The sequence below is a fragment of the Phalacrocorax carbo genome, chromosome 10 (assembly GCF_963921805.1).
Source record: "Phalacrocorax carbo chromosome 10, bPhaCar2.1, whole genome shotgun sequence".
In the NCBI taxonomy this organism is placed as follows: Eukaryota; Metazoa; Chordata; class Aves; order Suliformes; family Phalacrocoracidae; genus Phalacrocorax; species Phalacrocorax carbo.
Genome location: NC_087522.1, coordinates 17022192 through 17050165, shown reverse-complemented (window position 1 = coordinate 17050165; position 27974 = coordinate 17022192). Strand labels below are relative to the sequence as shown.

General features: G+C 47.0%; 1 protein-coding gene across 1 annotated transcript; it reads right to left on the bottom strand.

Moving 5' to 3' along the window:
- Positions 1-70: 70 nt before the first annotated feature.
- NAA60 (N-alpha-acetyltransferase 60, NatF catalytic subunit) lies at positions 71-27762 on the bottom strand. The gene is made up of 7 exons (XM_064462060.1): positions 27611-27762; positions 10819-10934; positions 9174-9303; positions 7701-7797; positions 4721-4955; positions 3698-3883; positions 71-3182 (listed from the first exon to the last, which is right to left on the bottom strand). The coding sequence occupies exons 2-6, from the start codon at positions 10926-10928 to the stop codon at positions 3727-3729; spliced, it is 729 nt and encodes a 242-aa protein (XP_064318130.1). The 5' UTR covers positions 10929-10934; positions 27611-27762; the 3' UTR covers positions 71-3182; positions 3698-3726.
- Positions 27763-27974: the final 212 nt, after the last annotated feature.

Below are 27974 nucleotides of genomic sequence, written 5' to 3'. Positions count from 1 at the left end.
AGCACAAAGTCAGGTGAAGGTGCTCAAGCAGCTGATCAGAGGCAGGCTCCTGCGCAGAATGACAAACGACTCAGAAAAGAGGTTTGGTTTAATTGAAGACATTCAGAGAGGCTGATGGTGGCAGCACAATGCTCTTCAATAAATAACAGGCTGCAAGGTGGCCAATGCCTCAGAGGACAGGTTGGTAGGGGGGCACACAGACCACTCACAGCTCTCTGCAGGACATAGTCAAGTGCAGCAGCTGTGGAGGTGGGTTGTGTAATGGGCAGGATAGATGGTGGGACCTCAGTCCTGGGCAGTCAGGGGAGAGAGAGAGATGCAGTCTCATCCAGAGAAAGCAAGTCATGAGAAAAAATGGGCTTGAGTGGCTAGAGAAACTCATATAAGCCAATAGATGTGTTTAAGTAAAAAGTGGCTAAGCAAAAGGAAAAAACCCAAACAAAAAAGCAGTAACATAAATGAGGCTGGAGGGGTGCTGCAGGTCTCTTCTGGGAAAGCGCTGCAGCCAGGAGGGACAGCAGCAGTTCCTACTGCTGCCTTCCCTGCCAGCAGGGGCCAGCTGGGCTGCAAGGGGATCAATGGGGACGGCCAAAGCCTCCCTGCCAGTGCCTTGGCAAAGCCAAGGCAACATCTGCTCCCCATGGGCAGTACTACAGGCACAGCCACTCAGCAGTGAGCTGGCTATGCCAGGCTGCTGAGCACCCCAGTGAGGCGGTAGCAGCTGGAGCCCAGCCAAAGGACCCAGCTGATTCCACAGCACAGGAGGGGGACACACAGGGAGCCCACACACATGCATAGGCTGTGGTGCCATGAGCAGTTCAGCTGAGCTGTGGGCTACACAGCCCTGCCCATGTCTTCTGCAAGCTCAGAGACAGGAGCATGCAGCCCTGCAGTGGGGCACTTTGGTGGCAGTAGGCTTTGACCCCACCATGCTACCTCAGTGCCCCAGCTGCAGGTGGCAGAGCACCTCTTCCACCCCATGGCCCAGCTAAAACACCAAGAGAGGCACTTTGGCCACAGCTGCAAGCACCAGCCCCAGCTCAGCCTGCAGCTTCCAGCCCCGTTGCACATCATCTGCCACAAAACTGCATCCCTTGAGTCTTACTCAGCCTGCTGCACTCAAAGGCAGCGGCCACAACTTTGCACCCAGCATAGCTGACTGCCCAGAGCCACTTGTGCTTCTAAACTGAAGGGGAACCAGTGACATATAGGCTGGAAGGAGCCTCTGGAGTGCTCAGCTCCAGCAGCCTCAGAGCAAGGCCAACACTGAGGTGAGCCCTGGCTGTTTTCTGGGGGCTTGAAAGCCTCTCCAACAGCTTGACTAGCCTCCTGGCAAGACCTTTTTTCCTTGTGTCAGTCATTGCACCAGACCTCTTTGAGCCCCAGAAGAGGGACCAGCCCCTCCCAGCAGAACAGCCTCCTGCTGCTCCAACGCACACCCTGTGCCACCCCCTGGGGCTGGATCAAGCTGCTTCCTGCAGTCTGGGCCACAGGGGAAGCTGTGCTCACCGGGGCTGTCTGTGCTGCAACCCCCTGTGAGCTGAGCAGCACACGCTGCCAGCCCCGTGGCAGCTGAGGGCACAGCAAGGACGCTAGTCCCAGCCACCCTGCTCAGGTAGCAGCATGGTACCACACCCAGCAAGCTATCCTTCTGCACCTTTAATTAACTCCCACCTCTGGGACTTACAGACATTGAAATGACTGTCTGATCATCCAGGCTGCAAGATCTTAACATGCTTGCTTTCTCTTCTAAGGCTAAGCCTGCCCTGTATTGTGTCTCACCCACACAGCGCTGCGAGAGCTGGCACTGCCTGCACGTATGGGCGATGCACCAGCTGTGGCTTAGACCTCCTCTAATCAAGTAGCCATCTCAGAATGAGCGGGCAACAAGGAATGTGGTGCTGAGCAGGGGAAGAGCCTTGGCCAGGGAAGGGGGATTCGTGTTAGGACACAGGCAGTGCTCCGGGATACTGCACTGCTGACACCCAGGCTGGGTGAGCTGTAGATTCCCACCTTAAAAGCAAAGAGCTCTCCCAACCTTGCTCCAAGGTGCAGGAAGGGCACCTGGCCTGGCCGTGGCACACCAGGGCCTCTCCACAGGCTGGACGTTAACTTCTGCTGAGCTGAGACACAGCCCCAGGGGTCCTGCAGCCAGGACAGGGGGCTCCTGGACAGCTGCAAGGAGACTGTCCACCAGCATGACCCTGTGGTGATGCCCAAGACACTCCAGTGAGCAGCTGGGGGCGCTTTTCTTCCGCAAGAAAAAGCTGTTATGATCTGCGCACAGAGCTCATCCATAAAGATCCTGCAAGAGTCCAGCCCCAGTGCCACGGGAGGGTGCATGCGGGGGAGGAGAAGGGCCCTGGACCAGACCCTGCAGGGCTCTGGCTGCAGCAGCAGCTCTACACTCCCAGCTCCCCTCCTGTGCTACGTTCCAACTTGGACAAAGGCAGAAAGATCTATACAGCATAATACATATATTTCACTATGAAATAGCAGTTTCATTCCCTGCCTTCTACTTGACACATCCTGAATTAAATACTTCTTTTTAAGTCACTCCAAAGGGCTGGTGGAGCTGGGTAGTTTCTCATGTGAGGCAGTTACCTGCCCTGGAAGTTACCTGAAGGAAGCACCAGCAGCAGCAGACAACATGGCAGGACCCAGACACGATCCTCGCTCCCCACTTCCCCTCACCCAGCTCCCCCTTCCCTGGCAACAAGGGCACGACTGTATATTCTGCCAGCAGTGGCCTGCCAGGGTGCTTATGGCTCATTTACACAGTTGGTCAGTGCAGAGTCGTTAACCTCATTCACGCTGCTTTCAGTAGCCATGGCAGCAACAACCAAACCCCTCCACATCACATATATGGATAGGAGCAAACCAGAGGCAAGGGAAGTGGCGGGGACAGTTCAACATGCACACAGACCAGTGATGCAAAGGGCCCTCAGCTATGGCACAGCCAGATGCCTTGCACAACAGCCAGGCCTGCCCAGGCAGCGCTTGCAGGCTCCGGGCGATGGGGGTAAGTCGGGATTGCAGCCCATCAAGTGTGAAGTCTGCCAAATCTTGGTCAACCTGTGGAACAAGGAGTCCCGTCCATGGGCTGGGTCACTGACCAAGAGCCGTCATCACTGGAATCAGTGCAGAGCTGGATGGTTCAGAAGATGAAAGGAAGAACAATCCTATGGAAAGACAAAGAGGGCAGCTGCCTTAGGGAAACCAGGTGTTATGGGTCTCTTCAAGCATACTGGGGAGCCACTGTCCTGAAGACCTTGTTGTCAGAGACCTGCAATGCAACTGGCAGCAAACGGGCCATCAGTAACTGTGCTGGGACACTGAGCTGGGGAAAGAGCAAGGACTTAGTCACTCTGGGTCTTGCAAGCTGGTCTCACAGAGCTGGGGAAAGGAGAGAGACAGCAGGGACAGGTTCCATCAGCTGTCAGGCTCTGGGCTCAAGAAAAGATGATCGGAGTTCAAATTCCCTTCAGTTGAAACCAATAGGAGTTTGGCCACCAGCTGGAGACTAGAGCACAATGATGCTCCAGGCACATGGCAGCTTGCCCAGCAGCAGAGCTCCAGCTTCGGCACCCCTCGCTCGAGCACACTCTTGGCTGCCCTGAGACAGCAGCCATGGGCTATCACCACCCTGTTGCTGCTGGCCTCAGGCAGAGAAGGCTGCTTCCCCCCAGACACCTACCTTTGCTTTTTGTACATCTTCCGATCCAGTCACATTGTTCGACTATATTCAATGCCGCTCTTGGCAGAAATGCCAGACCAGGGCAGAAGGCTGCAGAGGAGGCTCTGGGCTTGTCGATATATCCTCTGGGGAATTGAACACGGGCTCAGACTGGCTAGCGTTGATCCAATATGCTGTAGGTAGTCAGTGGCCATCAGTTAAGGACAGCGGCATTTAAACTGTAACTTAGGAAACAGAATACTCTGTGGACTAGCACTACCTAAGAGACCCCATGACACAGCAGAAGCTGCTCTGCTCAGTTAGGCAGACAGATCTGCTCCTTGTATTAATTGCCTGGTCCCTTCTATCAAAACCAGGTCTGTTTTACACCATAAAAGATGGCATTTTGGGAATACTGCCTCCAACTTGTGTGAGAAATACCTTCTCTAGCAGCTGCTATTTCCATTTGCACTCTACAGCAAGTTCCGGCAGAGATAGCACTCTATCCACCTGCCTGGAAAGGTTTGGACTGACTAGCTACACCCAGGAAAGATCAGGTTTCTTCTCCATGATCCAACGACCTGAAATAAACTCCCAAAGTCAGTTTGAGAGCAGCCTGCTGAGATCCAGGCCAGGACAGGGTTACAGGGGATCCTAGGCCACAGGAAACAAGACCAAGGGCTTCCCAGCCATGCTGCTGGACAGATCATGCACCACACAAGCCAGAGCATACCTAGCAAGCTGGCTTAACATCAGCATTTACTATCACTGGCATCAAACTCACTCCAACTTAGAATTCAGTGATGTACCATACTACACTGCCTCTCTGAACTGCTCCCAGAGGAGTTGGGGGAGCTTGGGCACAAGCAGGTCACCATCAGATCCCTCTAACATCGTCTTCCTTCTGGCTTCAGATTAAACTCACATCTTAGCAGGCGTCAGTCTCCAGATCACACTTTACTGGATTGCCATTTTTAACATAAAACATAGTGTGGTGTCTGCTTATCATGTTCCACTGCTAATCAGACTGAAGGCAAAGGATATAAGATTGTCCAGGGTGGATGTCCGCCGTTGATGTACAGGACATAGGTAAAGCCATCTTTGAGGACCCCTCTGATGGAATAATAATAGGGAAGATAGTGGTGCTGTTTAAAGTCTCTGTTTTCATAGAAGTTTATTGCTGTGTTGTTAGTGGTGAGGACGTGCAGGTAGATGGCTTTGCAGTGATCTTGGGCAGTCGTTGATATATGGTCTTTTAAACTTTCAAGCAAGAGTGAACCTGTTGAAGGGAAGAGCAGCAGAATCACACAGTGCAGCTGCCTTTTCAGGGACAGCACAAGGGTTTGTAGGTCCCAGCTGGGATCTCTCGCACCCAGCATCTAAGCAGTGATTGTTGCACACACTTGAAGACCCCCAGCTCCCACCCAGTTCTCACAGACCCTCTTGATGAATTTAACGTGTTGTGGTTTAACTTGGCAGGCAGCTACACACCACACAGCCGTTGGCTCACTCCCCACCCCCAGTGGGATGGGGGAGAGAATCTGGGGCGGGGGGAAGCAAAATTCATGGGTTAAGGATAGTTTAATAGGACAGAAAAGGAAGGGAAAATACTACTAAGCATAATGGTAGAAGAATATACAAAATAAGTGATGCACAATGCAGTTGCTCACCAAACGCCAACCGATGCCCAGCCAGTTCCCAAGTAGCACTCCCCACCTCCCAGTCAAGTCCCCCCAGTTTATATCCTGAGCATGACATCATATGGTCTGGAATACCCCTTTGACCAGTTGGGGTCAGCTGTCCCGGCTGTGCCCCCTCCCAGCTTCTTGTGCACCGGCAGAGCATGGGGATCTGAAAAAGTCCTTGACTAGCATAAGCACAACTTCACAACAACTAAAACATCAGTGTGTTGTCAACATCATTCTCATACTAAATCCAACACACAGCACTGTACCAGCTACTAGGAAGAAAACTAACTCTATCCCAGCTGAAACCAGGACACAGGACCATGCTACATGATTTTAACATGAATCTCGTCTCACCTATGAGCATGGCTTCACAAAACAGATTTTATAAAGGTACAAAGTTCTGATTCAGCAACCACAAAGATGAGCCAGAGATGGGAATCTGCCAGTTATAGCCATCCCCAGCCAAGCAGCTCTCAGCTTTGGGGAAGGTCAGTGAGTAATTTTGAATGGTATCAGTTCCACCACATTTATTCATTTTAAAGCCATTTAAAACAGCAGTCAAAACAAGACTTCACAAGCAGGCTATTGCATTGCATCTGCTGAACTCAAAATTTAAGACCTGGTAGGATTTTAAGATCCTTTCTTAGGAGGAGAGCCAAGGCATTGTCTCACACTCAGCCTGGATTTTCTGCAGCCACTAGTCAGCAGGAGAATCCAGAGGAGGGCACAGAGAATACTCCAGACCCAAGAGATGAGACCCGGAGGTTCATCCAAACCACCTCAATACTGCATGAAGGACCCAGCAGAGCCTGCACAGGAACTTCTTCCATCAGGTATGGTACCAACAGCCTAAAGAAACAGCTTAGCTAACACAAACACAGAGATGAGATTTATGCTGCTGTTTCACTATCCCCAGACCACTTCATGGTCACTTGACACTTAGTAGGAATTTATATCAGCCAAGCACAAAAAGACACCAAGAGACATCACAGGAGAGCAATTTAATTTTGTTATGAGATATTCCACTCTTCTATCTCACAGAAATCCAGCTGCCCTCTGGTTTAACTATAGCAGAGAACTAGAAACCAAAGCCTTTTGATGTCTGCCAGAGAAAAAACAGAGCTTTAGTGCTTAATAGTATGCCTGGGGTGAAAAGCCTCCTGCACAAAAGACTTCAGCTTCAAACACAAGCAGAAAAAACTCTCAAGAGAAAGGTCTCAGAAAAAGCAGCAGCAGGTGGCAGCAGCTTCTTTAGGTTGTTTTGCTATAGGTACAAGTCCAAAGGTTTTGAGAGTGCACAGCAACATACTGTCTAGATGTGATGGATAAAGGAAACACTGATACTGAAAGGAGAAATTCCAGCAAGATGGAGCTGAAACACAGATAGGATCTGGAAACTGAAAGGGAACCCAAAACAGCCACAAGTTCACAGAACTATTTTCTTCTTTGTACAGAAAATTTATCACCAGTAGCATTTTGTGCAAGTTTTAAATACAGTGCTCCCAATGAGGACTCTTCTGGTCATTTCTTTATGTATCCTATCAGTTTGTACCCTTCTAAACATGACTGGGGGAGAATGGAAGACTCAAAGGAGAGAATTTATACCTGTATATGCTGAAGAGACTCCAGATGTACCACACTGGGTCATGCTGCCAAACCTGGCCTATTTCCTTTTGCAGATCAGAGATATAGATCGTGCTTGAAATTACACCAGGGCGCTTATTTGATGACAAAACACATCCTGCTCAAAACTGAGATAAGCCCTTCTGACTGCAGGATTTTCAAATGGCTGCAGAAGTGCTGCGTGTTGCAGCAGGCATTCAGAGCTGACTTTTACATGTATTTGACAGATTTAATCAGGTCCGAGTTACACTCTTTTTCCAGTTCCATTTGTCTTTTTCTATCTGTTGAATTTGAAAGGTTAAAAGCAGCTATATTTTCTGCCTCAGGGACCTCTGCTTCTGATACCCATGAAAGAAAATTGCTTCAAACCCTGCTCCAGGGTGAAGTCCTAGCGCTCCAGTCGGTCTCAGCAGCAAGAGTCCAAGTTTTTGGTGTGCTCAGCCGTCTCCTGGAAACAAGATGGACAAAGCCCCATGCTCTCTGGAAACATTTGCACATTGTATTTTGCCTACACCAGTAAAAACACCTCAGTGAACCTGCATTAACACCAAGAAGGGGATGTGAGTACATCACCTTCCCAATTACTGGTACAAATCACCAACAAGCATGACTCAAAAGGGTATTGTGGTGAAATGGTGCAGCTCCTTCAGTCCTGCCCACTAGCCACATATAGCAAATGACAGCAGCAGAGTTGTCACTTAGCAGCATCTTACCTATTCCATGTTTTCTGAACTCCTTCACCACTCCAAGACTTAGGATGTAAGCAACTTGAGTGTCCACAGGAAAATTGGAAGCTAAGATGTCTCCATCCTGAGTAGAAATATAACAAGTTATTTAGTAGGATACCTGGGGAAGCACAGGAGAAGGCAAGAATCCCATACTGGAACATGTGAAAACAAGGCTATAGCAGGAAACTTCTCTTCACAGTCTTAACTGAAGCTTCTGGAAAGGGGGAGTTAAGAAAATCAAGCATGGTCCCTTGGGGGTTATTCCTACTTTCATATCATCTTCCCAGATGCAGAACACAAATCATGATGTTTCCTTACTATACACGTTATTTGTGGGCTTAGGAACAGAATATATTTGCACTTTACCATGAAGGATTCAAAGTGCCAATTCTGGAGTTACACGTCAGTGTCTAGATCAATCCAGGAACTGACTTTATTGCCAGCATGCTCCATCCGAGCTTTGTGTCAGCTAGAGGTCTCTGTACTGCTATAGGGGACAAGGAGAATGTTCTACAGGCTCAGTCGCCTGGAGCGGTGTCTGAACAAGTCCCTGGCTTTCAGCTTGGTTGGAACAAGAGCCTTTTGTTAGAGCTGCTGAAGATGCAGTTTCTGACTTTGACTAGCTTTGAGGTGAAGCCAGATAGCTCGAGTGAAGAGACCCATGCCACTCAATGCTCTCAGTTCCTACAAATGCTAAGATTATTGTTTAATCATAACATTGATGAACTTTTAGAAGTGATGCACTCTCTGTATTGCCCCTGCTTTTTTTTAATCCACTTGCCTATGCTGTTCTCCCTACACTAACCCAGTGGTCTTCTCCCATACTGTCTTCAGTGACCATCTCTCCTTCACCTCTCTGCTGTACTGTGTTGTCTCTCCTTTTCTCCAAGCTCTGTTGTCCCTGAAGCCTGAGCTTTCTGCAGATTGGTTACCTCTGCTTTGTGTTCAAGACAGCAATTGTGTAAATGAAGGAATTTCTGCAGGAAGTCAGAGGTGTGAGTCACCCAGGAAGTTCAACCCTTATGTAAGAAAGGAAGAGGTTTGTTCTCCCACAGCTGCGCATACCTCAGTCACTAGCGATGACCAGGAACACTGAAAACAGCCAGGCGACAGTTAAACAGTCCGCTACACTGTCACTTCTGGATTATGCTTGCATGATCTGATCTCTCCGCACAGCACATTAGGCAGCAAGCTCCCCGTCAGGCCACAGCTGCTTAGCCCCAGCAAGAACAGACTTTGTGGTACCAGGCTGCTCAGCAGCCCACAAGTTCAGATACATCCCACCACCCATGCTCCATCAGCTGTAAATGGGCACGTTCTTGGTTTCTTAAATTAATGCAGGATCACTCTTAGAAGTGCTTGGATAGAAGGGGGAAAAAGACCCTGAACAGGACCCTTCACAGTTAACCATGGCAAGAGGTGGTCTATCTCATACTGAAGCATAGTTTGGTAGCATACCTCTTTATGCACCTTTGTTCTGCTCTTGATCTCTGCCACTATCATTCCCACGATGGAGCCTCTGTATGTGGCTGCGAGGGAAAAGAACTTCTTGTTGGAAGTGATATCTCGGTACCATGAGTCAGGGTACCTGGGAAGGAAGAAAAAAACAGGAATGTTTGGAGACACAAAGCCCACAGGAACAGGCAGCACCACAACAAACTTTGTGCCAAGATGCTGCTCAACTGGAAATGGGCAGCAACATCTCTAAATGCCGGTGCTGGAACCAGGCCAGTGTATTTTACACAAGACTAAGGGAGGGAAGCTGTACTACTGAAAGGGCTGACTTCTGCAAAGACATACAGACAAGTCATGAGCCATATGTCAATCTAAAGCTCTTTCTATGCCACTAACGTAGCTTATTCCACAAAAATCTGGGTTAGGAAGTTATTCACCTTTCCTGTCTTAACCGTGGTATGGTACCAATGAACATCAAACAGCTGCTGCACCCCATTTGGTAGCACAGTTTCTTTCAACTGCATCTAAGCAGCAATGCAGGCTGCTCACATAATGGCCTCCTGCCTTGCTAAGGCAACCACATTTTAATTTTTACATTCATTGCCCAGAGCTTTCACTTCTATCTTTAGCAAGTTGTTTTTAAATGCAAGATCCATCTGCCCTCATCTAAGAGCAGAAGGATCTCATTAGTTTAATATACATGTGAAAAACACCCTGCATATTAGTACCAAAAAAAAAAAAAAAAAAAAAATTCACATCACCAGCCTACAGCTCTCCTCCCCCTTCTGAAGCTACTAAAGGGAAACTAGCATACACTAATTTATTTCAAAGTGAGAGTTCAGTGTGCCTTGTGTTTAAAAGAAATCTACAAATTCAAAATATTATGAATGCTGGTTTGTTACATTTTATGCAATCTTAATTATAGTCAGCTAAAATCCTCTATAAACCTTGTAAACATAGTGAAAGAAAAAAATCCTTGAAGTCTACAGCTCCAGTTTCCCTGGATGCTTTAAACCAGAAAGCTATCACTGTCCCCCAGAAAAGGTCCTTATTCCTGTGCTCGTGCAAACACAAACATTTACCAAAAGGGAGACTGGGGAACTGGCCTGGGACAGACCAAGATCAGCTTTAAGCCAGAGCTTTGGAAGCAGCAGTGATCCCAAGCACACAGGCAAGAACTGTTCAGTCTCCCCATGGACATTCAGAATGAAACGTTCCCTTAGGAACAGTTGCTCCATGTCGGTTTGGTTCATCTCTGAGGGTGCTTTCTTGGCATACACTCCAGAACACAGGTCTCTTTCACAAGCACAGGGATGCTGTCCTTTTTCCTGGAGGTGTGCTCCTTTCCACATCTCATACACAGTCTCTCCCATGAAGCTGATCCACTCCCTTAATTCCAAAGCCAATTTTCCTGCCAAAATCTGCATACAAGAACTTTCTGATGACTTTAGGACCCTGTAGAACAGGCAGCAAGGGCCATGAACAGGAACACGACCACAGTGCATTAAAGATTAAGAACCTGCTGCTATCTTAGCAACAGTCCAGGTGGCCACAGAGATTTTGGTGTCATCTCCAAACTGGACCAGTGCAGGTTCACACCACCTGTTTCTAGATTGTCACCACCTCACACCCCAAACCGGTAACGTACTCTATTGGGAACCAGTCACCACAGAGCTGTTTCACTGTGTCTATGTCATCGTGGCAGAGAAGACGCAGGTTTACATCTGTAAGTGCAGTCGGGGGCACCTCCTCTGTCATTCACACCTGCAAGAAAAGAAAGCACATTAAGAATGACGAAGCACAGATTCTGACTCTCAGCTTCAGTCAGGCATCTGTGCAAAGGCAGCCGTTCTCAGTATCAATAAAATTGTTTTTCCTAGCAGAATGTTTTCAAGAGGGATTAGGTAAAACATGGTGACATTAACCCAAGAAGCAACTCGAAGCCCTGCTGCCTGCAGGAAAAGCACAGCTCACTTCTCAGCCTGACCTACCCCACCAGTACACACCCCACTCCCTACGAGCATGGTCCAGTGATGCTGCGTGTGAAGGAGCATGTGGCACCAACCACTTCAACAGCTTAAAAAGGAAGCACTGCTAGAACAACATTTACAAATTCCTCTTACACAATCATAGAATGGTTTGGGTTGGAAGGGACCTTCAAAAGTCATCTAGTCCAACCTCCCTGCAGTGAGCAGGGACATCTTCAACTAGATCAGGTTGCTCAGAGCCCCGTCCATATTGACCTTGAATGTTTCCAGGGATGGGTCATCTACCACCTCTCTGGGCAACCTGGGCCAGTATTTCGCCACCCTCATCTTAAAAATTTCTTGCTTATATCTAGTCTGACTCTACCCTCTTTTAGTTTAAAACCATCCCCCTTGTCCTATTGCTACAGGCCCTACTAAAAAGCCCATCCCCATCTTTCCTACAGTCCCCCTTTAATTACTGAAAGGCCACAGTAAGGCCTCCCCAAAGCCTTCTCTTCTCCAGGCTGCACACCAACTCTCTCAACCTACCCTCACAGCAGAGGTGTTCCACCCTCTGATCATTTTTGTGGCCTCCTCTGGACCTACTCCAACAGGTCTGTGTCTGTCCTGTGCTGAGGACCCCAGAGCTCAACACAGTACTGCAAGGGGCGGAGTAGAGGGAGCAGAATCACCTCCTTTGACCTGCTGGCCACACTTCGTTTGAAGCAGCCCAGGACATGGCTGGCTTTCTGGGCTGTGAGCACACATTGCCAGCTTATGTCCAGCTTTTCATCTACCAGTAGCCCCAAGTCCTTCCCTGCAGGACTGCTCTCAACCCCTTCTTGCACCACAAAGTATAGTGAACATAAAGCCAGCAAGGTGCACCTCACGCCAGTTGGCAAATGATGACAAGTGCTCAAGTCCTTCCATTCTTTCTCCCCAGTGATCCAGTAATGAGCATGTGCTTATTCCCTGGATACAGCATTTGCCTCACTGGCACTCCTCCTTGGGAGCAGAGAGGAGATATAAGTAGATTGCAGCTCCCTGTTGTGATACCTGACTGCCATTGGAAATGTTAATCTGCTTGGCCAAATGCTGGTAGCACTGAAGCCAGGGCAGCACAACTTCAAATGCCAGTACAAGCCCAGTGCAAACTTATCACAGAATGGGGCCCTCTGGAGATCACCTCATCCAACCCCCCTGCTTCAGCAGGCATGCCTACAGCAGGGTGCACAGGACTGCATCCAGACAGGTTTTGAATATTTCCAAAGAAGGAGACTCCACAACCTCTCTTGGCAGCCTGTTCCACTGCTCTGTCACCCCCACAGTAAAGAAGTTCTTCCTCATGTTCAGGTGGAACTCCCTGTGTTCCAGCTTGTGCCCATTGTCCCTTGTCCTGTCATTGGGCACTGCTGAAAAAAGTCTGGCCCCATCCTCCTGACACCCATCCTGTGGCTATTTATAAGCATTGATATGATCACCCCTCAAGTCTTCTCTTCTCCAGGCTGAACAAACCCCGGTCTCTCAGCCTTTCCGCACAAGAGAGGTGCTCCAGTCCCCTGATCATCTTCATAGGAAACTGCTGGAGAGAGTCCAGCTGAGAGCTATCTTTCTTGAACTGGGAAGCCCAGAACTGGACACAGTACTCCAGATGTGGCCTCACTAGGGCAGAGTAGAGGGGGAAGGTAACTTCACTTGACCAGCTGGCCACACCCCCAGATAACGTTGGCCTTCTTGGCCACACAGGCACATTGCTGGCTCATGGTCAGCTTGTTGTCCACCAGCATTCCCAGGTTCTTCTCAACAGAGCTGATTTCCAGCAGGTCAACCTCCAGCCTGTACTGGTACATAAGGTTGTTCTTCTCCAGGTGCAGGACCTTGCACTTACTCTTGTTGAATATCATCAGGTTCCCCTTGGCCCAGCTCTCCAGCCTGTCCAGGACTCACTGGATGGCAGCACAGCCTTCTGGTGTATCAGCCGCTCCTCCCAGCTTGGTATCGTCAGCGAACTTGCTGAGGTTACACTCTGTCCCTTCGTCCAGGTCATTGATGAATATGTTGACCAGGACTGGACCCAGCACAGACGCCTGGGGAACACCGCTAGTTACAGGCCTCCAACCAGACTCGGCGCTGTTGATCATGACCCTCTGAGCTCTGCCATTCAGATGGTTCTCAATCCCACCTCACTGTCCACTCTAACCCACACTTCCTTAGCTTGTCTGTGAGGAGGCTATGGGAGACGGTGTCAAAAGCCTTGCTGAAGTTGAGGTAAACATCATCCACTGTTCCCCCTTCATCTACCCAGCCAGTCACGCAATCACAGAAGGCTATCAGGTTGGTCAAGCATGATCTCCCCTTGGTGAATCCATATTGACTGTTTCTGATAACCTTCTTCTCCTCTACATGCCTGGAGATGACCTCCAGGATGAACTGTTCCATCACCTTTCTGGGGATAGAGGCGAGGCTGACTGGCCTATATTTTCCTAGGTCCTCCTTCTTGCCCTTTTTGAAGACTGGAGTGATGTTGGCTACCCTCCTCTCCTGTCCTCCATGACCTTTCAAAGATGATGGATTGTGGCTTAGCAACAGCATCTGCAGCTCCCTCAGCACTTGTGTGGCCTGTGGATTTGCAAGGATGCAGTTTGCCTAAATGATCTCTAACCCAATCGTCCTCAACCAAGGGGAAGTCTTCCTTTCTCCAGATTCTCTCTCTCACTTCTGAGGGCTGAGATGCCTGAGGGCCAGCCTTAGCAGTAAAGACTGAAGCAAAGAAGGCTTTCAGTAACTCTGCCGTCTCTGCATCCTGCATCACCAGGGCACCCACCTCATTCAGCAGTAGGCCCACAGTTTCTCCAGTTTTTCTTTTACTACTGATGTATTTGAAGAAGCCCTTCTTGTTATCCTTGACATCCCTTGCCAGATTTAATTCCAAGTGGGCCTTGGCCTTCCTTGGTGCATCCCTGCATACCCTGACAATGTTCCTACATTCCTCCCAAGTAGCCAGTCCCTTCTTCCACATACTGTAAGTCTCCTTCCACCTGAATTTTTCTAGAAGCTCTTTGCTCAGCCACGTGAGTCTCCTGGCTCCGTTGCTTGACTTCTTCCTCATAGGGGTGCACCAATCTTGATCATGGAGGAAATGGTACTTGAATATTGTCCAGGTCTCTTGGACCCCCCTACCTTCTAGAGCCCTAATCCATGGGATTCCTCCAAGCAGGTTTTGAAGAGGCCAAAGTTAGGTCTCCTGTCAATCCCATAATCTCCAGTTAGTACATACGCAGAGGACTCAAATTCTATAAAACGTTAATTTTGTTTAATTTATGCTGGTGAAATGAGATCTAGTTTCATTTCGCCTCATTCCTACATGCTACAACTCCATGAGGGCTGGCTTTCCAGCCTAGCAGAAAGCATTCAAATACAGAAACCCCAGGACACCTTTTTTTTTGTCTTCTTCACCATAGCACTACCACAAACCTGCTAACCACATCCAGGACACTTACTCAATGTCTTCAGCCTTTTTTAACAAGGTACCAGAGGAAAAGAAGCAAGCGGTAACTAAAGTGATTGTAAAAGTATCTGCAGCACAGACGCATGAATGAAGAACAGATCTCGAGAACAGGCTTTAGGCAGGACAAAGCCCCACACAAGACACTGCACACAGAGCAAGCAAGGCAGGCAGAAACAGGGCAGCTACAGGCATTGGTTCCCTTTCATGGGCCACCTGCAGTTCTCCATCCACAGCTTTGTGTCTCTCAGTCCAGCTCTCCAAGTTCCAGGTCAAAGAACCAGACCAGAAAAGAAAAACCCACCACCCTTAATTTAAAAAGTTGTTTGTTTTTTGTTTTACTTTCTTTTCCCAATTTTAAGAGTCTCAAATCTTGGTTTCAAAATGCCAAGTTATAGGGGAAAAGCTGCACACAACAGCGCTTTTGTATGCCCTCCTGTTGAAAGGGATGCTTGGCTCTCCAGGGCTCTCGCTTTGAAGCTCAGAGGCTCAAGATGGAACAGATTTAAACACGCTCCCCACTGGACTACATAGGCCATTTGAGCAGTTTCAAAACAAAAGTTGCATCACCTCTGTAACACTCTAACTGGCAAAGATGCACAAAAGGAGTAGGGCACAGCAATGACCCCAGTTTGGCATGTTTTGACAGCACACAACTGTGTGCCCATTGCTCTCCTAAGAATTTGGAAACACCTCCTTCCACTGCACCCCTAAGAAAAAAAAAACAGGCTAAGCCATAAAATCTACATTCCACCCCCAAATTTCTCTTTTAAGGTACATAAGCTAGCTTGCTCCTGCAATTCCCCTGGATGAACTGGTAGAGAGCGTCTCCCAGCTAGCACAGCAAGATAATAGAGAGCAGTAAGTCCCCAGAGGCAGGGGTCCTTGGAACTCAACATCAGCGCTGAAAGAGAGGTAATTAGCACTGCTAATGAGAACAAAGCTCACTCTTGACTTTGGCAGTCTCCCTGCAATGCACATTGTACAACTGCTTTGCACGGGCTAGGGCAGTGTGAGCTCCCACCCCTCCATCCTCCCAGACAGTAGCATAAAGCCCCTACGCTGCATTGGCCTGGACCTCCTAGGGAGGAAGAAGGAACACTACCACTGGTTTGTATGCAACCTGAACACATTAAACAGCCAATATATCAGCAGGACAAAGGATACAATTAAGGTCCACTATAGCCCAGAAAAATCTTTGCTAATCCTTCTCCCATGCAGGCAGAATGTTAAAATGCTTTAACAGAGCAGAAGTTCAAGGAAGTTCTCCTACAGCTCTTGAGAAAGATGAAATGGGGTGGGTTTCTTCAAGCAAGAGATCCTTTCCAGACACAGCTTTCCTCCCAGTGACTGGTCCTACATATTTCCCTGAGAAGGGCATCCGTATATTGATATGGATTGCTTGTTCTTCTCCAAAAAAGTCTTTAAAAAGAATCACAGCTATTTCACAGTCTGTTCTAGGACTGTGGTTGCATATTTACCGAGCAGCCTACAGCTTTCACAATCAGTCCAGATGCTTGTTTCAAAACAACTTAAGCACCTAGGAAACTCACAAAGCCAGTCCTCCTTGCTGCTTTTAAAACTAGTTTCACACTCCTAGAACTGGCTCAAGCCTTCTGAGGCTAGACTTTGACTCTGTACCCTGTCACAGCAGTGAGCACGCTCTCCCTGGTGGCCTTTTAACCCCATGGGACCCTGAAGGAAGGGCATGTTCACTTGCGGTATCTGATCCGATCCATGCTGCCACTGGTTGAGGTAGCTGACGCACAGCAGTGTGGACACCAGTCCCACCCAGACACTCCTCCCACCCTTGCTGGACCCTTTGCTGAGCCATTTCAGAGCAGTGACTCACCACAAGATGACAAAGTGAGGGCAAAGCAATTGTTTGTAGGCCAGAACTGCTTGGCAAAAGCTTGGGTAGCATAAGACAGGCTTCCTGGGGTGGGGGAAGAGGAGGGAGGAACGAGCAGGCACATACGGGCAGAGCGGCTTTGGCCATGGCAAAGGCCCACTATATCGTTTCATTAGTGGGCATTAAGTGGCACTCAGGTTTGCAACAGCGGTGCTCTTGCTCATACATTTTATTATTCTTGAGAAGTTTTGATGCTCCTGTAAGGCAACACCTCTTCTGAGTCAATACTCTCAGCATTATTAAATCAGAGATAAATGAAACAACCATGACAGAGCCCTATTTTGCTAATGAATAGAAAAGGCAGAGGCCTAGGAGCTGACTTAGCCAGCAGCCGCTGCAGAAGAGGCAGAGCAAGCACAGGACACATTCTTGTGAGGATTAGTTCATGTTTATTTAACACTATATTCTCAAAGAGCTAGGCAAGCATTTTGCATTATCCTGTAGCTGAAGCCAGCCTTGAAAAAAACCAAACAATCCATGACTGTTTTGTTGAACAGGGCAATTCCCCTCCCCTCAAATTCAGACAGCCATCTCCCCATAGCAGTTGTGTTTGCAGGGACTCTCTCCATCCACTTTGCATTATATGACCCAATCTGATGTTCTTGCATGTTTACAGAAAATTTAGGACACCCACTTGGCACTGTGTCCTGCCACAAGGTTGCAGGAGAGCAGACCTGGGCACCTTCTTCCCTGGCCAGGTGTTGCTGCTGCCACAGGAGCTGCGGTCATTGGCTGCCATGACCAAGGGAGAAGAAATCCCAGGCAAGTTAATCCTCTTCATACCCAGTGGACAGCCTCTGGCTCTTCACAGATACGTGGGCAAACACCCAAGACCCAGATTCTGGCCCTCTGCACAGCCTGTGGCACGCTACAATTAGCAGGGCCAGAGTCCTGAACAAAAGCCTCAGCAAGCACAGTGACGAGGGTACTGCTTTTAGAATCAACTTGGTTTTAGAGGACAAAAGATGTTTGGAAGCATAAAGAAATTATTAAAAAAAAAACCACAGTATCAGTGTTAAATACAACCCTAGGACTCAATGGAAGTTAGAAGGGCCTTTAGGGGTTTAGAAGTAGCATAGTCCCACTCACCACTGCAACGACAGCACCAACTTCTGACCTTTGAGACCAAGTGGTGGTTGCTGTGAAGCAAAACACAGGCTCCAGCCACATGCAGTTGACTGAAGGAGGTCCACAGCCATTTTTTAAATCCACAGTGAAGTTACCTTATTTAATATCTTTTTCTCAGGTCAGTCTTTGCTCACATGATGGCGGCGGTCTGGGAAGCGGCATGGTTAACATCATCTGCTGCGTCTCCACCCAGCGGGGCACAGCAACCTCACCCTTTTGTCAAAATGGGAAACACTCACTTATGACAATTACAAAATGAGCCAACGTTTTATGCTTATGAAGGGATCATGCAGTTAAACATTTGAAAAAGTTCTGAGGACAACCCCTTCCAAAAAACCGAAGTTAGCAGTGAGTAGAACTAGAAACTGAGCATTTAATTCCCTTTCCTACCTAAAAACTGCAGATATTAACAGGCAACAAATTAATTTCAAAAAAACTAGAGGAAAGGTAAAGGTTTTGAGTATTTCTACTAGTCTTCTGCCTTGCTCTACTGAAACAAATCTAGCAAAACGTTTTGGCCTTATGTGTATAGGGTAGCTACAGAGGAACCTGTCAAATATTCATTACAAATATTTATCAGTAATGGAAGTTGGATGAAAAAAATCAAAATCATAGAATCACTAATGCTGGAAAAGACCTCTAGGATCACCAACACCACCATGCCTCCTAAACCATGTCCCAAAGTGCAGTATCTACACATTCTTTTTAACACCTCCAGGGATTGTGTTCAGAGAGCGATAAGGTAAAATAGTAAGTACATTACTAAATAAGCCAACTTAAGGTAAAATTTTAAATTAAAGCACATTTTAAGGCCTACACTTACCATTTAAAAATAATTTCATAAAAACTTTGGCATCAATAAACTCTAGCTTTAATAAGCTTAAGAACAGTATTACATCATGCCATCTAAAAGACAGAGGAGCCTTTAGCTTCCAGCATCAATCCAAGAACTGGCTGGGACTCCATGAATTACCCACGTTCACTCCGCTCAATGAGCTGAATATGGGCACTGACATAGTTCTATGACCAGTACTTCCAGGTCCTACCGTGCAAGGGTAGGTCTTGTTTTGAGTTTAGGTTAGCTACGGGTACAGGGGCAGTTCCTTTATTTGAACCAGATGCTTCACAACTAAGTAACCTCAACACAGGCTTTCCTCAAGAACAGGAAGTTCTCTTTCCCTATTAGAGCTCTTGTATTTAAAAAAAAAAATCTACATAACAAGGTATTTCTAGAGAAACTGAGGTAGCCACACAGAATCAGTACTCTTAATCCAGCTGGGTGTTCACATGCAAGATAAAGCCTGATGCTTACTAAAATTTGGCAGGAAACTGCTTAAATGCATTTGAAAATCCCTTGAGCACTTCCATACCTACAGAAGCTTGGCTAAGTAATTAAAACAAGTTAAGATTTCCCTTGTTTAGCACTATTAGACATGTTTTAACAATGTTTTTGCCTTGTGCATCCTGTGAAAAGGAGTTGGATTTAAGCAAAGATGCCATTTTAATGAATTTTTATTTGGACTACAACTTCCATCCAGATAGGTTCATGAAAATCCCAAATAAAAATTTTATCATCTAGCAACAAATACCACTGAATTTCCTGGCAGAATAAAAGCAAGGTAATCTAAGACTAAAGCTAAACAGATACTAACTAGTATCATATACATATATAACTTCCAACAAGTGGTGTATTGGCTTCAAATTTATCACTGACAAAAAGAACAACCAGAAGGAATCCTCTTTACTTGCAGAAACAAAGCTGGGCTGAAGTCCATCAAAACCTTTTACTTTTCAATTTAAATGCTAACTGAAATCAATTAACCCTGACCAGAAAGAAGCAAACTTGCAGGAAAGAATAAAGAAAAATAAGTACTGGGAGGCAGGGTATTTTTATGAAGCAATCCTATGACTCAGGAAGTACTGTCCTGAAAGACACACGGCCAGCCACCCCTGTATCACAGGCACCTCTGTCATCAAATGGTGCAGACCCTTATTTACTTGGGCTGAAGATTTTCACCTTCTGGAATTCAAAGCACTTTCTTCAAGCACACTCCTGCTAGATTATTAAGAAGGATTATCTGCTGTCATTCCACAGAAGGAAAAGATTAAGTTCCTCCACATAAATCCCAAGTACATATCATGCATGGGCCAGCCCTGAGGAACTATAGCGATGCTAAACAAGTCTACTCTGCAAAAGCAGCTCATGAATTGGCCCTTCCTCTGGTTGTCAGGTCACATCCCTCTGCCTATTGCTGCATGTCTCTACCCAGCACTTCAGCAATGGATATATGCACAGTAGCTGTATTTTACTTCACATGAGCAGATCATCTGCTTGGCATAAACACAGACTAGCAGATACTCCCCGGAATATTTGAATGCATGCACAGTGGGCCAGAGCTGGATTTCCTTATGCCTGGTAGCCACACTAGAGGTGCTGCTCCAGTGTCGCCACCAAATCCTTGTTTGCAACTTCTGTGTGGAGAGTCCTCAAATCCCAGCAAGACAAGTTTTCCAGGAAAAAAAATTTTAATGACACCTGGCATCTTCTCTCACTTGTAAATAAGTAAGACCAAACAAAGCTCAGACGGAATTTTAAGAGGTACTCAAAATGCAGGACAGGTGCCGTTAGCTGTGACTGAGCATCACTGTACTCAAAACAGACACAAACTCTGCTATTATCTGGCGAGTATCGCTTCAAGAGTGCCAGCAGGAGTTTTCACTGCTGTAAGTCCCTCTACCTTGCGCCATCTGGCACTGGGGATTTGATTTACATCAAACTATTCAATCTGAACCAGCCAAAGGTCTAATTCCAACAAAGCAGTAAAAATTTCCTTTCTGCATTTCATTATGAGCTTGCTGCATTTTTAGGTTACTGGACTCTCAGGAAATGTTCCACACAGTCACCCTGTTACCAAGCTCCTTTTATTTAATACAATAAAATTGGAACTGGATTTGAAAGCATCATGGATTCATTACTAAGAACGTCAGTGAGGTGCTTCTAGGACTTAAAGCAACTTATCAAAGCAATAGAAGCCAAATTTTTAAAGATATTTAAATATCTGGCTTGATACCACCTAGGTACTACTCTAAGTCTGGTAATCGAATAATAATAAAAAAGAAAATAGGTTGGAAGGACCCTTTGGAGGTCACATGATTTAACCCAATTTAGATCAGGTTGCTCAGTCCCACATAACACCAGTGACGAGCAAATCTCTTCACCCTGCCTGGGCTCAGACTAGTTCCTTTGCACCCAGAAGCGCAACTGGAAAGCTGGGGTGTTAAATGTGCTGCCTACACCAATACAACTACCTCTGCTATGCATTCAATACAAGCATACCTCCACTTGATTTGTTTGTCCACTTGATTCCTTTAGGACAAGCAATAAATAAAGCCCAAAAGATGTGGTCATCCTCTTTTCTGTTACGCTATGCAAACTGTCAGAGCTTGGAGTTTACAGTCACAAGCAGAATGGCAATTGTTTCACCTCCATTCCTGTATGATTCATCACATCCCATAGAAGTGGTTCCCAAAACTGCCATCACTTAATTCCCTATCATAGCAGAAGCAGGTGTTTGGAGCAAGTGAGACACTTAATGGGAAATCTAGGACAAAATGACTGATTTTGTGCCTTGGTCTGAAAATAATGTAATAATACAGCTGGAAACGAGCTCTGATGCTAAATTGCATCATTTCACAATAGTCCATAATGCCTTTTGATCCAGGCATTAATGCTTTTCTATAACTTCTACCAGAACCACAAGTACTGAGCTTAGAAGACCCTCATGGACCCTATGTCACTCAGGGACATCCACAAGCTCAAGCATTTGAGCTCCTCATCATTTAAACTCCTTCAGTAGCAGCTTCCTTCTGTACAGAAAACTGCCCTCCTCAGCCACCTCCCCCTGCACAATCTCCTAGGCTGCTGCACCCTGAAGATACACCAATAGTCCAGCTCTGCCATGTGGATACCATTTGCCTCCAAAGCACACCCCAAGCACTAATAAGCTTCTCTCAGGGACACCACTCTGGAGAGAGGAGTTTGTCAGTGCCTGGACTTTCTTCTCCAGTAATTCCATCCAGGGCAGTGTGCTCAACACAGTGGAAGAGGGCAAAAACCAGTGAGCTCGGGGAAGAATGTATTGTAAAGAAAGCTCAATTTATCTCAACACCACGCAGACTGGAGGGTAACCTTGGGTTTAGATAAGACAGCTGCACCAGTGAATCGTCAGGTGCCGAGACAATTAACAAAGAATAACGTCTTCCTGAGCTAGCCAGACCAGCACAGGGGGAGCATATATATGGCTGAGCCCAAAGTAAAACTAGACAATTAATAAAGTAAACTTTGAAGAAAGCAAAGGGCCTGAGCTGTATTCAGTCTGCATATTCCTTCCCAGTGACTGGGGGGCGCCAAGCACCCGCACCGTGTTGGTGAGCATATAGAGACCAGTAACAGGCATCACGTTTGCATTTGGATTCAGCTGTACGCTGCAATTGCTGTATTATGTTTGTGCTGCGACTTCAGTGTGTTGCTTTATCACCCTGCTATATCAAAATCCCATGTAACACCAAATATACCAAACAACTAAATTTTATATTAAATCCTCCTCGTGTGGAACAGCTACAAGAGCCTGGCCAGAGCACATTGTACCCGGAGAGCCAGGAAGGCAGAACTGTCGCACACAACTGGGAAAACCCATCCCGGCGCTCAGCCCTCTTCCCAAAGACTCACCCCACGCCACTCAGCCAATTCTTCCTCAGCTCTGAAATTCTGAAAACATCATCCTGAGAAATGCACTTGCACCTTGTCCCCAGCTCTGCACTTCATTTTCTGTTACGCCCAGACTGAGGTGGGCACACCACAGGACTAAAAGCCTGAAAACCAAAACCACAGAATCACAGGAATTAATACTTTGGCCTCCTGCCATGAAGGATCAGGATTTGAAAGAGACCCCAAAAGGATATTAGGAAATGAGAGGGCAAGATGTAGTTCCACCTGAACAGCAAGCAGCAGTTACTTATTTGAAATGAAAACACTTACTGTTAGTGAAATCCTTTTATACTTGTATCCCTGATCCTCTGCACACTTGAAGTTTGACTTCTCAGCCTTCCAGCAGCAGCAATGTTAATGTTTTGCACACAAGTCGCTTTCTGGGCTGTTCTTTTACCCTACAGCTCTAGATAAGTTACTGAAGCCGTAGATTTCACAGGAGCTGGTACCCAAATAAAAGTGTCTCTAAAGCATACTGCAAAAGGCATGGCTTCCTGCTGCCCCAGATACAGCAATTCCTCCAGGGAATGGCACACACAAATCTCTAAGAGGGTTTTGCTGTTAAATCTTTTCTTGTTAAGGCGCAGAAGAGAAAATCTGCTTTGTGACAGTAGCACTGCGGGGAGCTAAAACTGAAGGGTCACAATAGAGGCACATTTACAAGCAGCTCACTAGAAGAGAGATCTAATACCTTCCAAATGCCAAACACACAAGTTTCCAATAGGCAGCTGCTCCTCCAGAAAAAAGAACAAAACAAAACAAAAACCCCAAACCCTAAACAACCCATCATACATGCAGACCCGCACCATTTCTGAATTAGAATAAACAGCTACACAGAAAACGTATGTAGTGACTAAAAAAACCAGCCAGAAATTCAGCGTAGTATAGTACAAAGACTAGGAGAGGGGAATTCAAGCCTGCCTCCATTTCCTAGATGCTGTCCTCATTACTGAGCAGCAACACATGGCTGTCGATAAACCCCAGTCCCTCTGCCTACATCATTACAGGAGATGCTAACAAGCAACTTTTCAGAGGCTACTGCAAACAAGGTACTTTAAAAACAAAACAAAAAAACCCACCACAGCTTGAAAGACCCATTCCTTCCCTCGTTGGCAGGCAAGCACCCCAAACTTACTTCTCTCCAAGATCCCAAATTTAAAATTTAATCCAACACAGCTCCTTTTCTTTCTCAATAGTGTTTTCCAGCATTAGATACCCAGGTTTGACTCAAAAAACCCACTGCTCTGCTTCAAGCTAGTAACGTTTAAAATGGATTCTGGCGCAGATGTCTGCTCTTACATCCACAGTAATAACTTGAAAAGGAGAAATAAAAAAAAACTTTAATTAAAAGCCAATGTTGCAAAACTGTGCAGCTCCCATTCCTACCTTTTGGTGAGGAGGAAAGTGTGGATGGGGGATGTAGTGTGAGACATGAAACAGCCTTTTTGCAACACCCTGTATTGAAGCCATCAGACACGGTATAACTGGTTAAAAAAAGAACAGGAAGACAGGAGCAATACCACTCAAGTAACAATTTTAGACAGTGTTTAACTTTCAGGTTTGTAAAAGAGGTGCTCAGCTAAGACAGAACTTTCTCTACTGCTACACTGAATAGCTTAGCCCAATTGTTTCTTTAAAAGCATCTTAACATCAGAGGAACAAAGCACTAACAGCAGCTTCTGGCACCAAGTCATGGAAGGGAACTCCTGTCCCTTACCAAAGACTGCCGCCAGCTCAGCAGCCTGTGATGAACAGGAAGGCAGAGCCACGAGGACTTCTGAATCAACTCTGCAAACCACTCACAGGGAAGTCCCCAGGTTGGTAGCTGTAATCCCTCAGGTATTTACACCAGTGCTGTCATCGAGAGTCAGCCTTTGCAACCACAGTCTCACCTGCTCCTGCTCAGTCCACAAATCATGCTGGGAGTGGCCAGGGTGGGGGGGCAGAGAGCTGGGAAATAGCCAGGAAGAGAAAGGATGGCTTCTTGGGTGGGAGGACCAGTTCACATCAAGTGATGGGCTAAAATACCAGCACTGACTCATTGACCAGCTTACCAAACTATTCTGGCCCAATACCTATATTCATAAACACCTCCACAGGCAAATAAAGATCATCCTTACAGGGAAAGAAAGAACAACAGACATGAAAGAAGTACCAGACTTCATTAACAAAAATAAAAGCACATACTACGTTAAAGGCTCTTTGAGCTCCCAACTACAAAAAGATCATTTTTCTGAATTTCACTGGCAGTTCCCATGGCATTTTGTGACATCTGAGGCCAGCCCAGGTACCAAAAGACATGATGATACCACTCTGTTTTAGGAAAGGAACTGAAAATTAAGAATGCCACATGTTTTAAGCGGGCATTCCCAGGACAGGCACTTACCAATTACTCAGACATGTTAAGTCAACTTGCTTTAAATACATCAAGCAACCAGCTGAGAGAAATAGCAGCAGCTACTTCAAAGACCAAAACGACATATTACAACAACGCTTACGCACTGTATGTTTCTTTATTTGCTACCAGGCATAGAAAGACTAATTAAAGCATGAGTTTACAACACATAACAGCATCTTTTTTAACCTACAAGATTAAAACCATCGACTTTAAAAGCCTAGTACCAGGCAGTACCCAGCATCACTGCTTCTGATGGGGTGTGGGGGGGAGGGAGGCTGCTCCAACCTTGTCGTGTAAATGAAGAGTTCACACTCTCTGGTAAAACGTTGGGACAGAGCCACCAGCTTGCCTTTTTTTTTTTTTTGGTTAAAGAACCTCACTTCTGGGAAATCTGCTGGAGTCTATTCATACAGTCAGTTGATTTATTTAAAAAAAATACCATGCAGTAGCACTCCCAAAAAGCTAGCATAAGTGTCCCTTGTAAAGGCTTTTGAGGAAACTAAGATGGACTAAGGTGAGTCTATGGCAGATTAAAAAAACCAGGAAGCAAATCTAGGATGAATCCATAGTGAGAAGAGATTCCAGCTACAATCCATTCAGCAGATTCATAAAAACTAGATAGAAGAAGAGACTAATAGATCCACAACAGACTTCGATGATCCTTTGGGATAGGGCACAGATTTCCAGGACAGTAAGATCTAAAGCTGTTCAGTTGCAGAAAGCTCTCACGATGCCAAAAGACTAATGAAATGGCAGACAAAGTCCATAAGTTGGTAGATAAAAAAAAGGAATGCAGGTTGGAGAAAGGCAAACGTTTCCATTTTGTGTTAACCACTACAAGGGGAAAAAAACCCACACCCTCACAGCGAGTTCCCTGAGAATGTTAGTTTGCTGCTCAGCAGCAGTCAGAATAGAATACTGGGAATTACCAGAACAAACAGAGAGGGAAAAACATATCTAGAAAGCCTTTGGCCTGAGCTAGCATGGTCCTCCTTATGTTACAGATATTTAACGCCTTTATATATCTGTCAATAAAAGGTCAGACACTCAGCCACGTTCACGTGGTTCTCAAGAGCAGACAGAAAAGGTACAATAAATGGCCAAGGTTCAGAGAAGCTCACCATGGACTAGCCAATACTGGGAGGTGTGGCAGCATAACAAAGAGAATAAACTACAACAGATACAGAGCAGGCTAACAAAGTCCAAACTCAACAGAGTAAACATAATGAAACATTTAAACAGCTTACTACAGAAGATTACATTCATTTGGTGCCTATAATCAAGAGCAAATGTCTAAGACACACGTTTTAGTTCATGGCTGGACACAGCAATTGCAGTGCCGAGGATATCAGCCCTAGTCACTCTGACAGGACATGGAAAGCAGCAGCACTTTCAGCATGCACGTTTGGCAGTCTCCAAAACAGAGATGCTATTGTCACCGTAGAGATAGTGTACATATAACACACCACTGCACAGCCTGAGGAATTGGGCATGGCAGTTGGAACACTTCTGGCAAAGCCAACTGCCACTGCGCCCGGCAGGAAGCACTGTGCCGCCATGTCTTTGGGACAATGTGTAAGGCTCAGTTTGATCAGCTGCAATTAAAAACCTCAAGATACACCCTACAAAAAGCATTCATCTGTCATCCCGCTTAAAGAGGAAGATGAGTGATTGCTTTCTCTTTGCTAAAGCTCTACAGGCTGGTTCAAATGGATACAACACTTCTGTCAGACAAAGCACATAAAAGCTAAGCTGCCATAGCATGCATTAGGTTTGAGCCATCCAGGAAGGTTTGTGAGCTGTGAGCCAGGCTGTCAAGAGACACAGAGCAGTCGGCAGAGCCAGAGTAGCTCCTGTGCAAGGGAAAGAGCTGAATCTAGCTACGTGTGCCATATTCCTGGCCCTTCCAAGGGAAATTCTGCATACAGAGGAAGAGGAAATGGAATCATAGAATCACTAAGGTTGGAAAAGACCTCTAGGATCATCATGTCCAACCATCAACCCAACACCACCACGTCTCCTGAACCGTGTCCCGAAGTGCCGTGTCTACACGTTTTTTTGAATGCTTCCAGGCATGGCGACTCCACCACCTGTCTGGGCAGCCTGTTCCAATGCCTGACCATTCTTTCAGTAAAGACATTTTTCCTAGTATCCAATCTAAACCTCCCCTGATGCAGTCTGAGGCCATTTCCTCTTGCCCTATCACTTGTTACTTGGGAGAAGAGACCAACGCCCATCTCACTACAACCGCCTTTCAGGTAGTTGTAGAGAGCAATGAAGTTTCCTCTCAGCCTCCTCCAGGCTAAACAGCCCCAGGCTCCCTCAGCCACTCCTCATCAGACTTGTTCTCCAGACACTTCACCAGCTTCATGGCCCTTCTCCGGACATGCTCCCGCACCTCAATGTCCTCCTTGCACTGAGGAGCCCAAAACTGAGCACAGAATTCGAGGTGCAGCCTCACCAGTACCGAGTACAGGGGGACACACTAGTCAACACTACAGATCCCCCCGCGCTGCCGGCTGAGACCCCGAACACAACTCAGAACGTGCTGAGAGAAGGAACAGCCCTAAGCATACCTGCGGGACCTCCCGCATACCTCCCAAAGCCAAGGAATAGTCTAATCTGCTGGCACTAAGCGGGAGCACCGGCGCGGCCTAGAGGCGGGGGGGCGGGGGGCCGGGGTTGCCATGGTGACATGCGCCTAGGCCCGTGTCGTCCCCCCTGCTCCTCCGCGGAGACCCCCACCGCGCTTCCCCGCTCACCTCGGAGGGGCGGCGGGCGCGCCGCAGGCAGGCGGGGAAGCAACTCAACGCATACCGGGCGGCGGAGGAGGGCGAAGGGACCAGCGGCCGCGACGGAGGCCGCCAGGCACTTCCTTTCCCCGGTCCCCGCGCTGTAAGGCGCCTCCCCATAGGCTGGCTCGCCGCACGTGACCGGCCGGCCCCGCGCAGGCGCAGAGGGCGAGTCCGGCGGACAGCCCCCAGCAGAGACTAGGGAGGGAGCGAGGCGGGAAGTCAGAAGTGCTAATTAGCGGGGAAATTTCAAATTAGCGATGCATCCTTAACCACAAACGCTTAGGAAGCAGGAGGCAGGTTGGTCTCGCACCTCTTCCGCAGTCTCCCCCAG

Coding starts and splice junctions, on each gene's coding strand:
- NAA60 (XM_064462060.1), bottom strand. CDS start 10,928: ATGACAGAGGAGGTGCCCCCGACTGCACTTACAGATGTAAACCTGCGT. Junction 7,798..9,173: donor GAACAAAGGTGCATAAAGAG/GTATGCTACCAA, acceptor ATTTCTACTCAG/GATGGAGACATCTTAGCTTC. Junction 3,884..4,720: donor CATCCACCCTGGACAATCTT/ATATCCTTTGCC, acceptor ACTGATGGCCAC/TGACTACCTACAGCATATTG.